The sequence below is a fragment of the Bemisia tabaci genome, chromosome 7 (genome assembly GCF_918797505.1).
Source record: "Bemisia tabaci chromosome 7, PGI_BMITA_v3".
Taxonomy (NCBI): domain Eukaryota; kingdom Metazoa; phylum Arthropoda; class Insecta; order Hemiptera; family Aleyrodidae; genus Bemisia; species Bemisia tabaci.
This window is the reverse complement of record NC_092799.1, coordinates 18,342,071-18,357,281: the sequence shown is the minus strand read 5'-3', so window position 1 is coordinate 18,357,281 and position 15,211 is coordinate 18,342,071. Positions and strand designations below refer to the sequence as shown.

General features: G+C 35.4%; 1 protein-coding gene across 3 annotated transcripts in view; it reads left to right on the top strand.

The window, feature by feature from the left end:
- Positions 1 to 15,211, top strand: part of nes (lysophosphatidylcholine acyltransferase 3 protein nessy) — a 25,771-nt gene extending 10,560 nt beyond the window's left edge. For 2 of the 3 annotated variants that reach the window (XM_019040157.2, XM_072302162.1), the window contains 8 exons: positions 946 to 1,068; positions 1,949 to 2,070; positions 3,469 to 3,636; positions 4,336 to 4,470; positions 6,015 to 6,123; positions 6,882 to 7,026; positions 8,359 to 8,506; positions 10,421 to 15,211. In XM_019040157.2, coding sequence (XP_018895702.2) covers positions 946 to 1,068; positions 1,949 to 2,070; positions 3,469 to 3,636; positions 4,336 to 4,470; positions 6,015 to 6,123; positions 6,882 to 7,026; positions 8,359 to 8,506; positions 10,421 to 10,693 — 1,223 coding nt within the window. In that variant the 3' untranslated portion in view covers positions 10,694 to 15,211. The remainder of the gene's footprint in view (positions 1 to 945; positions 1,069 to 1,948; positions 2,071 to 3,468; positions 3,637 to 4,335; positions 4,471 to 6,014; positions 6,124 to 6,881; positions 7,027 to 8,358; positions 8,507 to 10,420) is intronic. The other variant, XM_019040158.2, reaches the window with a different exon arrangement.

Genomic DNA, 15,211 nt, shown 5'->3' with positions numbered 1-15,211 from the left:
GTTTGGTTCAGGTAGGCATCTCAATTAACTGCCTGGCAAAGTATGGACATCAAGATTTTAAGGTGCTTTAAGTGGAGGTGGTGCTCTTGAAGTTCTTTACTAATGTAATGTAATATTCTTTTTAGTTCGTTTCCCTTACTATGTTGCTGCAAACAATTGTGTATTGACAAGATAACATCCATGCCCCTTGAAAAGTGCCAGCAATTGCTTACTGCCTGTGACATTTTGGTACTGGATGTATCAGATTCTTACTGTGAAAAACAAAAAGCAGCATTTAAATTCTGACCAAGTCTCCAAAAAGCTGCCATTCAAGGCAAAATATCAGGATCACAAGTTCTTGAAACGTCTTTAAAATACCTGATAAAGTCAGGTAACTTGCTGCAGAACCCTGAAATTTTTCTCGGCCAAAACATAGAACGAGCGTCAAAATTATTTCGTTGCAATAGTCTCTATGTCTGTGTATGATGAATATCATCATCAGATGCACCTTATGCCTTGAAATTCTTGAATTTTAATTTTTTCTCCCATTTTTAGAGACTCCAAACTCGAATAAATTTTATGAAAAATCATGGAATTCCATTTTTAAAAATCGTGGAAATTCATAGGATAGTCAAGGAATTTTGAAAATCAAGAAAACTTGTCATTCTAAAGGAACAAGTAATATACCAATACCTGTCCCCTATCTATAACAAAGAGCCAGGTGCATATCTAACAATAAGTAGAATTATCATTGAAAAATCCATTATTTCTATGAAGGTGTTCAACGTCAAGTTTACAAGCAATGTGTTGGGTGTTGTTTGTAAATGTTTTTGAAAGGTGTTTCAAGGCTTTTGTCAATTTTTTTTAACAAGATCTTCCCATCACGCAACTGAAGTCACCCTACCTCTTGGTTTTCATCAACCGTCCGATAAAATTCTATGATCCTGTTCTTTTTGTGTTTTTCAGGTTTTGATATCATACATTGTTTAGTTAATGTGCTTTTCACGTATGGAGTCATGCTTTTTGTGGGACCTACGCGAACAAGTGTGGCCCTTGTTTTCATCTCTACAATGGTCTACCTGTTGTATGGTGAGTTTCCACTTCGTTCAAAGCTCTTGAAAATTTTAATATCCCTTGTACCTTTTTTGTTGTACATCTTATCATAGGTTAAATCACTGCTTTAGGTATGTCAGGGTGTCTTCAAGTCCGGAATTTTCAGAAAGTCCGAAAATAGTACTGATTTTTTTAATTCGGTCCTGAAGTACTGAAAAAGTGCAGAAATTCCGCAAGAAGGTCCAGAATGTTTTTTATTTTATTTTTTTTTTTGTTTGTCGCAATTTTAGTGAGGAATTCTAATTTTTCAAATTTCATCAATTGAAGTTACTGAAAAAGAACTGAATTTTTACTGTTGAGGAGGTACTGAAAATCTTGGGAATATACTGAAAAAGCACTTTAACAGTACTGCTTTATGGCCAGCCTGTTTTAATAGACACCCTGTTCGTAAAAAGAATGGGAGATTTAATGAAAAGCATTTATTCATTCAACTGAAGGTGCCTGTTAGGCCCTGCTCCCTAATTTATTTAAATTTTTCCTCTTATAAGGGACTCCAAGGAACAATGGATAGAAAAGTGACAAAATGTGGGATATATTTTTCATCTGATGTCATAGAATGGTATTTTCTATTTAAAACAAGGGAAGGTTGCAGAGGTGGACTTAATCTAAATTATCTAAGAGGAAATCGGACATTTTCTCTGAAATCCTAAATGTATCCTCCGAGAGTTTTTTTTTTCAAGTTTTGTGTTAGATCCCCTCACCAAAAATTACAGACTACCAGAATGGAGTGATCATGAGATCCCTGCAAGAAGAATGGAGAATGTGTGTCATATTTTTTATTCCCTTACATTCTATTCGTTGGAGAGTGTGAGAGTCCACCTCATGTCTGATGAAAATGTTTTCCACATTTTTCCAGGGTATATTTTGAACACCACTACCGATGGCTATGATTTCACATTTACAATGCCTTTATGTGTCTTGGTTTTAAGACTTATAGGACTCGTATTCAACTATTATGATGGGAACAGACGAGACCAGGTATGTTTTTACCAGCTTTAAACAAACTGTTTTTCATTTTATAATTCTCCTGTTTTTTCTCCGATATTATCTGCCTAACTCTTGATTCTCACATGATGTCCGTAATGGACCACTAGACAAGGTACGAATTGAAGCATTATGATACATGTTTCTTAACCAAAATTTTACGTAAAACACAATTTGCGCAACAAAAATTACTGAAATGAACTACTAACCAATATATTTAATGTTTCTTGACGCATGAATTCAAACTTCCCGCTCATGAAAACTCAATGATCTACGTGAGTCAAATCGCACACTAAAAATTACCATGACACTCTCTGCGATTTGAAAATCTAGCAACCTCAATCTTGACACTCTGGCTCAGCTGTAGCAAGTTGTTTATAGTTTGAACAACATAGGTGTGGGAAATGAACAGTGCTGGATTGGGAAGCCTGCCAAAACCGTTGTAGTACGCAATTGGACCGAGTTTCGTGTGATCAGGCAATTCAAAATGCCTGTAACCAATGTAAAATAAAAACGTTAATATCTGAGTTGAGAGTTGATTTTTATAATTTACGATGCAAGAAGACAGCTTTACATGAAATTCTGGTTAGGAAACATGTATCAGATCGCTGAAATTCGTACATTGTCTAGTGGTCTATTGGGTTGCATTTACCAGGAAGGAACCAGCTCGACGAAAGTGTTCTTAGAATTGTGCATCTTCTTTTTCTCATTAAAATATATGTGCGCATAAAATGTGTGTACCTCCAGAACTAAAATTTACACGATTATTCTCCTTCAAAATTAAAATTTTTTTGGTGGAATAGCGAAAACTTCTTGCTATTCTGGAAAATCTTTTAAAGAAAGATGAAGATGCATGAGTTTTACAACACTGTAATTGCTCTCTTTGCTTAATGTGATCCAGTTTTAATATCTAGTTTGGATTGAATGCCTGTTAGCAGCCCTCTCTGCTAATAAGAAAAATAAATTGTTAAGTTCAGTAGGACTCACCTCCTCTCATCTACCATCAGATTATTTAAGTCCTGTCATCCAAGGAACACAAGGAGAGGGTGAGGATAATCCTGCTGAAATAACTCAGAAATTCTTGGAGTATGTACCTTGTAAATCAGGTTATTATGCATTCAACTTTAAATTTAGCCTTCTTCAAAGATGATGATAAATGAGTGAAGGTCAACACTCACATCTTAGCATTATTCAAATTTTTGCTAATTTAAAATCACTTACTCCTCCTAATCTCATATATTTTTATTCAGAAGAAATTTCCTTCAAAGCATAGCTAGATTCTGGAAACAGGGTTGCCACAGTCAGGAAAAGCCATGAGAACTGGGAAGTGTCAGAGAATCTAAAAAAATCAGTGACACATAATTTAATCTTTTGCTTTTTTTTTCTTTTTAGGAAAAACTCTCCAATGATATGAAAGAAGTTGCAATCAAAAGAATGCCTACCATCCTTGAAGTGCTTGGATTTTCATTTTTCCCCTCTAGTTTCATGATTGGTCCACAGTTTCCTATAACACGGTACCTAGATTTGATCGCAGGAAAATTCAACAATGTTGAGAACAAGGTAAAAAAAATCGCGAGTTTTTCAGTTCTTTAGACCCCTGATCAAGCATGGAAAATGGCATTCTTAACGACCAAAATTAGTCTGTTAATATCAGAGAACCTCAACAAATTTGATTATAGAAGAAATATTTCCATCAATCTTTTATTTTAATGATTTTCTTCCAGGTAACTTTTTAGATGACCCGTGCGTAAATGATAGGATAAGAAACTATTTCTTCTCAAGAAACTTAAAATTATGTATTGTATTATGTTTTTTAAAAAAAGTTTACGACACAATAACCGATTTCTGCAAATGATTTTTTATACCAAAAATAAAATTTTAAAATGTACGATGGTGTAAAACTTGATTCGTGACTTGGAAGCAAGTGATTTCAGAGCAGTCCTTTCTTATTTCTCGTTGATGTCTTTTTCATGTCGGACAAAATCATGATGAAATCATGTTGAAGTCAACACTGATATTGTATCAACCTGTGTATTTAGTATGATGTCAACGTGAAGTCAGGATGATTTCATATCAAAAGCACCAAGCAAATCCAGAATCAAGAAAAGAAAGGATATTTTTGAAACAGGGAAATAATGTGAAATCTATTGCTGGAGCTTTTTTTCATAGATTTACTTCTTGAAGGTCGTTTTATTTTGTTGAGATGGTAGCTTTTTGTACCTGTTAAACATATTTCTTAAATTTTGTCTGTTTTATAAGGAGGTTTGGAGTCTATCATCTGCTACCATGAAATATGCTATTCAGAGAGCCTTAGCAGGAGTTTTCTATCTTGGAGTTTATCATATTGGCTCCTCGATTATAACGGACGACTTCATGATCAGTGATGAATTAGACGTAAGTTTTCCTGTTTAAGAGAATGGATCAGCCATGCATAGCATAGTGATTTTCAAAAATGAATCCAACGAATCAGAGAAGATAAATGCTATAAAATTCGGAAGTTTTTACGATCACTCCCTAAGGCAAGAAACACTTAGATAGCAAGTTGGGCTGTATGAGCAAGATAGATTAAATGAATGAATCAACTCAGAATCACCCTAACGACATTTGGATAACACTTTACAATTAGGAACTGCATTTTTTTGCTCATTCATAAATACTCTTTTGTACATAGGAAAATAATGGTATGTATGTTGTTTCCAAACGGAGCCAGAAATTGTAGTTTCCAATGGCAAAATTTAGTCCATTTCTTTTTGCCTCATTTTTTCTCCCATTTTTTTCGTTTTTCAACAGAGAACTAAAACACTCAACACTGTTGAACTCTCTGTGAATTTACGCTAGTTCATGAAGAATTTACTTACAAGATTTCAATTTTCAGTGGTGCTTAGTTTTCTGTCCAAAAAAAAATGATCATTAGGCAATTTCTAATGGAGTTAGGCTGATTTTGATTAAATCCGTACAAATAATGAACGGTATTGAAATAACTCTCTCGGTCTGCAGCTGCAGCACTTTGATAAAGTAAGCAGAGTGTCATGACTAGCATTTCTGCCATAGACACCTCTTTGTCACCTCTTCCCCAGCTTTACCTTACTTGTCGACTGTAAAGTTGGATGCCAAATTATTTTCCTTGTCTGTAAGTTTGTTATGCATATTTTTGCTCCAAATTGATGGAACTTGTCCAGTTCGCTATTGGGTCTGTTGCAAGCAAGATATACAGTCAATCGAATACTCTTTTTAAGTGTATTCAATTGGCTTTTGAGTATTCCATTTGAGCATTCGCAGATACTCAAATTTTCAATGTTTACGAGGTTTTTTATGTTTTCATAAATACCTCTTTAATTTTCAAAATTTTGAGACTAAAAATTCGTCAAAGAAGAAACTGTCATCTTATTTCCCGTTCAGAAAAGTCCCTCATAATTCTTCAACCGCCCAAATTGTGAAAACTTTTTATTTTACGAAATGCTGCATGTTTTGAGATAGATTTGCATTCATGAACTAGAAAAAACGTATTTATAATTGTATGGAACAAGTTTTTAAAGGGAATTCACATCCACATGATCAGAGAATTACCTTGTCTCTAGTCAGCAAAATCATCAAAATTTCAGTCTAAGTAAGAATATTTAACTATTTGCCTTGGCATTTGACAAAATGCCTGATTTGACTATTTGCCTTTGACACATATACTTTTTTGAATGACAATCTTTTAATTTACGGTAACAAGTTCACAGAAATTTATTCCTTTTCATATGAATAGCTGAAAACTTGGAAATGGTTTCTGTGTAGTTTTTGAGCTTTCAAAAACAATTTATTTCGAAATTCTTTTCCATCTTGTTTTAAATTAATAATAATATTTTCTTGGAAAAAAAACACCCCTGCAAAAACCTAAAATAGGTAAATGAATTAATGTGCTCAGTTTTCATTTAAGTTTCAATGAATTTCAGACTTATCCATTCTGGAGGAAGTGTTTCTACCTTGGAATCTGGGGAAGACTTGTTTTCTATAAATATATCTGTATCTGGCTTCTTGGCGAAGGTGCCTGCATTCTTTTTGGTAAGTTGGTTTTTTACCTTGGGCACAGCCTTACACCTTTGAAAGAAAGAAAACCCTATCTAATTATAGGTTGACTGTTATGGCTCTAAGAAACATGAAATAACTCAGCACTGTTGTTCAAGTTTTACAGCCAAAGATTGAATTCAAAACAAGTGCTGGTGGCACACAATGAACCACTTCACAAGGTGCAAATTTTAGCATTTTTTGCTGAATTTTCGTTTATTAACTGTTGAGGAAATCCGTAAATGAAAATACGCCATAAAAACAAATTTTCGTTCTTTGGTTGTGATTAAATGGGCGTGGCCTAGCCTTTCCCGCCAAATCGCCCGTAATTAAGTGTAATTTTTTAATTTTCGTCAACAGTCTACGGTTTTGTTAACATGCTCCGGATCACATTATCAAACATGTTGATGATTCTGGTTGAGAGAGTTAAACTCATCAACAGTCCTGCAAACAGGCCACTGGACTCTGATTGGTTGATGAAAATACCAACTTTTTTAATGCGCAACTTTTTTACAGATTTCATCAACAGTTGATGAACGAAAATTTGCTTACCTACAATGTATGTTCTCTCATTTTTTGTAGAGCACAATTTGCACAACTAAAATTATGGAAGTAACTTCTAAGCTAGATATTTACGTCTTTTGACACATGACTTTTATTGTCCCGTATTATTTTTTCAAATACTCTTGCTCAATACATCACAAGATGTGTAGTTTTAAAGTTAAGCTTACTGAGTTTTCTTTTCTGTCTCTTAGGATTAGGATATAATGGCACTGACAAAGAGGGAAATCTCAAGTTTGATAAAATTGCCAACATTCGAATCAGAGTGCTGGAAAATGCACGAAGTCATATTCATTATGTCGAATCTTTCAATATCAATACCAACCAATGGGTCTTAGTGTAAGTATTTTTCCACCCATCATTTCTAAACATGTCTATGGCCTCAGTTATATATATCAAGTCGCTACCTCAGTGCACTGGAGCGCTCTGCGACTCCCAATTGCCATTGGAATCAATCTCCCAACAGACCATCAGGAAAATGACACCTTCCGATCTCCTCCTCCACTCACTGCTGCCAACCTTTTACTGGTTGTCCACGCTCACTGCGGCCTTCTTCTGGGAGGAACCCAATCGAATGCCCATCTGGGCTACCGACCATCTGCCTTTCTCCTCTCAGTTATTAGTTGGTGGCTGATCAGTTGGTGATCAGCAAGGTATAGAGTTGGAGGATGGCCGGTACATCAACGGATGTGAAGAATATAAATACCTTGGAGTATGGCTGACCCATGATGGGAAGTTTGATTGGGCCATCAGAGAACGTAATTTGCAAGGAAGAAAAGCCATCGTGATGTTGAACAGGGTTCTCTGGGATCTGAGAATCTCAAAGGAAAATAAACAAAGAATTTACAGCGCCATTGTGAATAGTATAATTACGTACGGGAGTGAGGTCTGGCAATCGAAGAAAAGATCCGAGGATATCTTAAAGGCAACCGAAATAGACTTCTAGCGGAGCTCGGCAGGGATTTCGTGGAGAGAGCACGTTCATAATAAGCGAGTGTGTTGAATAATGGGAGTTGAGAAAGATATTGTGCACAATATCAAAACTAGGCAGCTGGATTGGTTTGGACACTTGCAGAGAAAGGTGTGGTCTCAGTCATTTGCTTATTCAGCTTCATTTTTCCCCCTCACATTCATCAATTTGGACTAAATATTGCATTAAGAAACCACAATTTCTAGCTCATCAGTAAAAACACTTATGTGCATAGGGGGTACATACGTTGTTTCATAACCAAGTCAGAAATTGCATTTCCTACTTGCAAAATGAAGTCCATTAGTTCTAGAACTGTTTGACTGGCATGCAGTATGTAGTCCAATTACGTTTGTACAATACCATTTTGACATGTCCTTAAAGTTTCTGCTCTGTGATTTGAGATATCCTGTATTTTGTGGGACTTTCCTCTCATCCTCAGTCAAGCTGTGGCAGTTGCTGCAACATGAAATATTTCAAAAATCTCCTCAGAGAATTTTCTGATAATAACAAGATTCTAATCTGATGAAGGAAGCATGCAAGAAGGATCTTTCGTTACAGTTTCTTGCACCTTGTTACTTTATTGTGATGAGCTATCTTCTCATTTCTCACCAATTGATCAATAAAAACATAGTGTATGGCATAAAACAAGTAATGGAATGAACCTGTTTTTAATATCTCATTGTTTGCTTTATTTGCAACAGGTACATTTATAAACGATTACGGTTCTTCGGGAACAAGTATGTCTCTCAAGCAGCTGTTCTCTTGTTTTTGTCAGTATGGCATGGAATCCATTCTGGTTACTACACCACCTTTTTCATGGAATTTGTGATCGTTGCATTTGAAAAAGACGTGAGTATTCGGATGAAGTAAAATAATCTTTGGGAGAAGAACAGATTTTAAAATTTGTCACAAGTTTTACAGATTATGTTTTTCAACAGTAGCAGCACTAGTAAAGCTCTTAAATTAGATTTCATCATTTTTTAGGATTACTTATGCGTTCAATTTGAGAGGAATTTCTTCCAACTATTTTATAAGAAAAATATTTAATATAATATTAGTGACCTAAGTGCGGAACTTTGTAGCTCCATTCCGGTGTTTCAAAATTTCCGCTTATATTTTATGTTTTCCGATGGAAAGAAAGCAACTTTATAGCTTGAAATTTTTACAGAACATTCTGCTAACAGAGAAGAAAAATCAATATTTCAAGAAATTTCATTGATTACTTTTCCAAAGAAAGAATGAAGTACGACAGGAAGTATGCAAGATGAACTTATCTTTTTTCATTTTTTGCCCTTCAAACAATGTGTCTTCTTTAGTGTTTCTGGGTTGCAGGAAGTGCTTATGATACATTTGTAGGCACCTGAAAACAGGGGAAAATATGAAGGCCAAAGGCTTTTGAGATTTTAATTTTTTAATCTCCGCAATTTTTCTTCCTTTGAATGCGCTGCTTTTTGTGAAGAAAACCATGAAAAGCATTATTTTCTGCACAGGAAACTGTGTGACTTGCTCTCTAATGGGAAGAAAATAGTGAAGCGCGTTCTTTTATTAGGGTTGCTACAGTCCGGAAAACCTGGAAAATTTCAGGAAATTTTTAAAAGTCAGGGAAAACCTGGAAATGCCAGGGTAAATGGCGAAAGTGTCAGGTTTGTTAAATCACCTCCATTTGCATCCTGGAATTGGGCTGATGCTTCAAACAAAGTTTTTGTGAAAACTATTTCAAATCAAGACCAATCTACATAGCCCAGTCATTCCTGAGGACAAGTTTGGAACTCTGCTGCACATTGACGTAAAGCCAACTGTTCTTGCAGCATAAAAAAATGCAATGTATTTCTTACGGGAGCAGCCAATGTGACATCACATTGGCTAAGGCGAAGTGAAGGCCGGGCGAAGGAGTGGATTTTAGAAAGATTCGCCATGACGGACCTGTGTGGATTAGTCTTGTCTCAAATTACGTCTTTTTAACCATCTGGTATTTCCTCAAATGTCTTGGAATTTGACCAGAAATCAGGGAATTCATGGAAGTCAGGGAATTTCATTATAGGGGATGGCAACCCTAAAAGCGAAAATAAGATAGTATTAAAAATTGAAGCGGGAAGATGTGAGAAGCAAAATGGCTCTGTCCCGATTGAAAAATTCGCAAAATTGGCAGAGATATGAAAGATTGTAAGTCTGACTGGTGACGTCATGCGCTCTTAATGTGACTGCGGTTCACCCTTACACAACTCGAAGTCTGGCACGTTTGCTGTCTGGCGCCGCGAAGTCGCCTTAATAGTCACACCTAAGCAAAGAAAAAAGAGTCGGCCAGGAACGGGCGAGTTTCGGGCAAACTAATAACTTGTCGCCAACACGCATCTGCCACTTGACACCGGAGACAGAATGCAGAGTGCAGGCTGCAAAATGCGAGACTGAGCTCATGACGTCCAGCGTTCAGCTGTTTTTTCGCGATAGCCGCTCAATGAATGCAGATACTCGCAAACAGATTTCGGCATCGTTCATTGCACACTTTTCTTCGTCGATTTAGCCAAACTTGTTGTTAAGGCTGCTCTCCCTTTTATCTATACTCTTTGGCAACCCTGTTTATGCGAAGAAATTAGTAAAGTGCTTAGTCCCATGTGGAGAGCAGTGTGAAGACTTCCTCAATAAATGCGAAGCGATTGAACTTTTTGAGCCACTGTAGTGTCTAGGGTTGATCCTCCTCGTATTTATATTTTTACTTGCGGTAGTGAAAGTTTATTTTAAAGTTTACCTTTCATTCTGTTTCAGATGATCGAAATTTGTAAGAAGAATGAAACTTTCCTAAACTACATCTCAAAACAACCTCAGAAGACAATTGTATACATAATTTTGAAGCTGTATACTTTCGTATTCATTGGCTACTGCAATGGACCATTCGCCGTACTAACGTTCCACAAGTGGTGGCATCTGTACAAATCATTTTACTTCATGGGACATCTTCTTCTGTTCTGGCCCATCTACAAGATCTTTATCATCAAATTCCTGCTACCACCAAAGAACACCAGTAAAAAAACATCCTAGACTGAACTTCCTCATTCTGTGGACGGTTAGTTTCCCTAAGCACTTTAAGTGCAGTATTTTTTTCCTTTTGTCTTTCATACTTTCATCCTCCTTTTAAAGTTCCACCCTTTACTTCCAAACTGTGACAGTTAAGTGTTTAACCTCTAGATTGAAATGCTTTAAGCTCTAGTATTTTTTTACTCAAATTTTTTGGAAATTTTTCCTCCCCTTTCCTCTGTCTTAGTATGGTATTTGAATTTCAATTTAAATATTCAAGCATCATCGTGTACAGATTTTGAAATGAGGTATTTTTTTAAGTTGGCATTAGGTGGTCAGGCATTCTGCTGCTTTTAATAGTCAATCAATATCTATATCCACTTCAATGTGTTGACATCTCTGTTAGACTTCATGACACAGAGAATAGACTAAATTAATTCGCCAGACCATCAATATTCTTGCTCCATTTATCATCATTAATATATATTTTTTAAAATTATCTCTGAGTTGAAATTATTTTAATTGATGTAATCGAAGTTTTTTTAAACAATTCATCTTAATGAGCCGTGAGGATGAACAAATACCAGTTAAAAGAGATTTATGGCATCTGCTATCTTCAGCCTGAAAAATTGGTTCAGTAAATAAATCCCTTTCCCGAAATCTTGCGTATCAATGGTTTATTTGGTTTCATTATGAATGATCTGTTACTAGCAATGGACACACTTATGTGAATAGACTTTTTATTAGTAAAATAACACAAGGAATCAAAGAAGTCTGATATCCTCTCTTCTCTCGGGCAATTTGCGCAGTTTGCAACATGCTCTTTTAAATTTCTGATGTCCACTGACAGTTTTTTTAGTTGCTGTTGGCCAGGTTTGCCAAAGAGACACTAAAATCCTAACCTATTGAACAGTCTTACAAACTTCTTCCTTTGCATGATTTCAATCGTTATTGAGCATTTGTTTTCTCCTAATTTCTTTGTCTTGCAAAAACAAAAGCTAGAAATCGAAAATTGAAATTATCAATTGATTGATTGACTATAGAATCGTTCTTTGAAGAGTTGGAGAGCCACTTTAACATAATACTAATTTCTCAAGCCAATGCCATTCAATAAAATTGAGTTTGCTTGAGAATTGACACCTATGAATTTCAGAATAAAAATAAAAATGTCTGACTCTGATAAGTAAAATGCAGCTGAACTTATGATACGCAGCCTAGACCTATCTTAATATTTTCTGACATTAGCAGCAGTGACATGGCGTTCTTTGCGGTATATTGATTGATCTGTCATTTAAACCTATGGAAAAGGATCGATTAACAGAGTGTTTGCAGCGAACACCTTAATAATCGATTCTTTACCACAGATTCAAATGGGGAAATATCGATAATCGATCATTCACGCCACGTCCTTGATCAGCGGTACATTTTTTTTCCTGAAAGTTTTAGAATCGTAAATACCTTTTTTTTGAACCTGATGATTTTCATTCTCTTTATCTAATAAAAGCTCTTCAATTTTGCAGTAGCTGCCACCAAAAGTCAATTGAGTAAGCTAACTAATATTATCTCAGGTAATTTTACATCAAAGCTCCATGACCAGTCATCTCAAATGAAATTAGGTTTTTTAATTAATATAATTCCAACCACATATTCACCAATATATCCTTAGGATCCTCCAATTTTGTATCCTTCTAGCTGTAAATTTCATTTGAATCAGAACAACCGCTTAATCTAAGTAAGAAAAATATTTTTTGTCCTAGTGTAAGAGACATAGTCAGTGGTAGATATTTTTTCTCTCTAAAGTATCAAAAGTTGTGATGTTATGTTTTATTGTAGTGGAACGCAGATGCTCGGACCAAATATAAAGGAGGAGAAATCTGAATCTAGTAGTACATAAGAAGTAAAATTGAAATTTGCCGAATCTGCCTCGCCAGTATTCATTAGACCGTAATACCTAGAACCAGTCTGTTTGTACATTTGTACCTAGAACCAGTCTGTTTGTACATTTGCAGAAATGCGTATCTCAAATGCGGTGTTCCAGAATCTCTGTTCCTATTTGATTTTTAAAAGGAGACCCAACTGCCATGATGGCTTGACATTGTCACAGAAGAATGTTCTCCTAATAGAGAAAATAAATTACTGAGGCTCTCAAGAGATGATGTTGCGTAGTTTTCCTTGTAGGAAATGAAGTAGGTATGACAGAAATTTTGCTATGCCGCCAACTGGGATATGCATTTCTGCAGTTTCACCATCCAATTATCGTGTTAAGACATTTTTTTTTTCAACAGCCTTAATATTTCATAAAAAAATTCATTCTTCTTATCTCAAAGGAATACACAGAAAAACTGTTAAGCCTCCTTTATTTGCTTTCTAAAATTGGTTTGACGTTTCGAACAACAAGTTTTGCCTGGAAACTATTTCAAATTATATATGTATGTCTTTTTAACCATCCGGCATACCTTCAATTGCGAAGGAATTTTACCAACATTTGACAGGAAAATCGGAGAAAAATCAGCGAATTTCGTTTCCCAAATTCTGTGACAACCCTGTTCATGATGCTATATGGTTGTATATTGAGCCCCGCAGCACTCTCTCCTGGCCTGTAGAGAATATTTCCTTGAAAATTTGAGCTCTGCACCTTTATTTTGAAATGAGTCATGCTTATCCTTTTTTGTTACTCATGATTCGGAAAAAAGGTAAGGAAGAAACAGTGAAAGTGAGGGAGAAGAAAAATCCGAGGGTTGGGAAAAACCTGCAAAGTCAGGGCCAAGGGAAGAAAATTTTGCTAGACACCCTGTATTAAACTCAGAGCCAAGACTAATGACCCTTGTCTTTGTTGTGAAATAAGTGTGCTTTATCAGTATCGAACATTCTATGAAAGAGCATTATTGTCGACAACTCTTGCCTTTTTAGGTACTGTTGGTACGTGAGCAAAAGCACCCTGTAGATTTATCATTTCTATTTTTTTATGTTTGGCATTTTTAACAATGATATTTTTGCCTGTTGCTTATCTCCATTGGTTCTTTGATCCAGTGTAGTTGTAAGATAATTGGAAGTTTCTCTCAATTTGAAGTTTTTTTCCTTTTGATGAGATTAATTTTTCAACAAGCTCAAAGCTTATCATGAATAAATGAAAATTAATTAAGTGTATGATAGCATCAAATACATACTCACTTACGGAAGTATATGAAATTTAAAACTTTCAATATTTTCTGTTGCTCAGAGTATTTCAAACCAGTTTTCTGCCGATCACTTCATTTTTCTAGACTTTCAATTTTTCTAAATTCATTTGAAATATCTAAACTTTTACTGGACTCTGTATACTTCTTCAACAGGTACCCTTAATCTATGTAATCATTGATTCCTAAGTTATGTATGTGTAAGAGGAGAAAGGAAATCTTCAGAATGTAATTGTATAATGCTGTGATATCGTTATAAGCAGTTAGCCCTCCCTAGATTTGTTTCCTTTTCTATTCATGAAGTAATTTTAATGATGCAGCTATGTTTGTACCAACCTCTTAGCAGTTGTGCAGTGTTTGCAAACACCACATGCTTTTTTAGAGTCTCTTGAATTGAGCTTTTGTTCCTGGTTGAGCATTAATAATGCTCTTGATTGGTGCAGCTTTCATAGTTATTCGAGCCTAGCAATTATACAAACTGTAGAGTAATATATTGTCAGTAACTTGAGCTGCATTTTCAAATGCGTCCCAGAAATTAGTTTTATCCTTTTTCTAAGGATTTAGCCCGGAATTTGTCAGGGATTGTCCTGATTGCTCTTTGCTAACCAGGAAACTTGTCCTCTCATTGAAGTAAAGTGAGATTGTAATCAACTCACAGTAAAAAGAAAAATTGTATAAAAATAAATCATTCCTTGGTTTGAAATCGATGCAACAATACTCAAATGAAGAGTACTCTCTATACTAATTACGTATTGATCATTCTTTTCAGTTTCAGAATCAACAGCTGGTATAGTTTTCCATCAAACCATCAGCTGAGGAAAGTTGGGTCAGATATGCTAGTCTTCATAACTTTCCGAATTCAACTCATTCGTTAGAAAATAACTGTTCTTGCCTGCATTGATTCAAACTTCCTACTCACTGAAAAATTAGGGTTTCCTCAAGTCAAATCGATCACTGAAGTAATTTCAGTATACTTTACAATGGGATGTGTGAGAAACGAAGTTATTCGCCTAATGTACAGATCACTTTTAACGCCTAATTTGACCTACACCAATGTTTTTGCTTTTGTTCCGAGCGGGGAGTTTGAATTCAATGTTTGTAGTGTAAACTTGGAATGCTTATTATTTACTCATCAGTTAATTTTGAAATTTGTCAGTATGTTTAACAAGTTCTGCATGAAATGTTTATGAGAATACACATCAAGTAATGTTTAAGTTTTTAGCCTGTCTAGTAGTCCAATATGGATTGTTTAATGTACATGTATTAAAACAAAATTCAGTGTTGCCAACTTGCAAAGATCGGCAGCGGCAATTTTTCACAATGTTGATCCATCAATCAATGATTTTGCATGTGTTACTCCACCGAC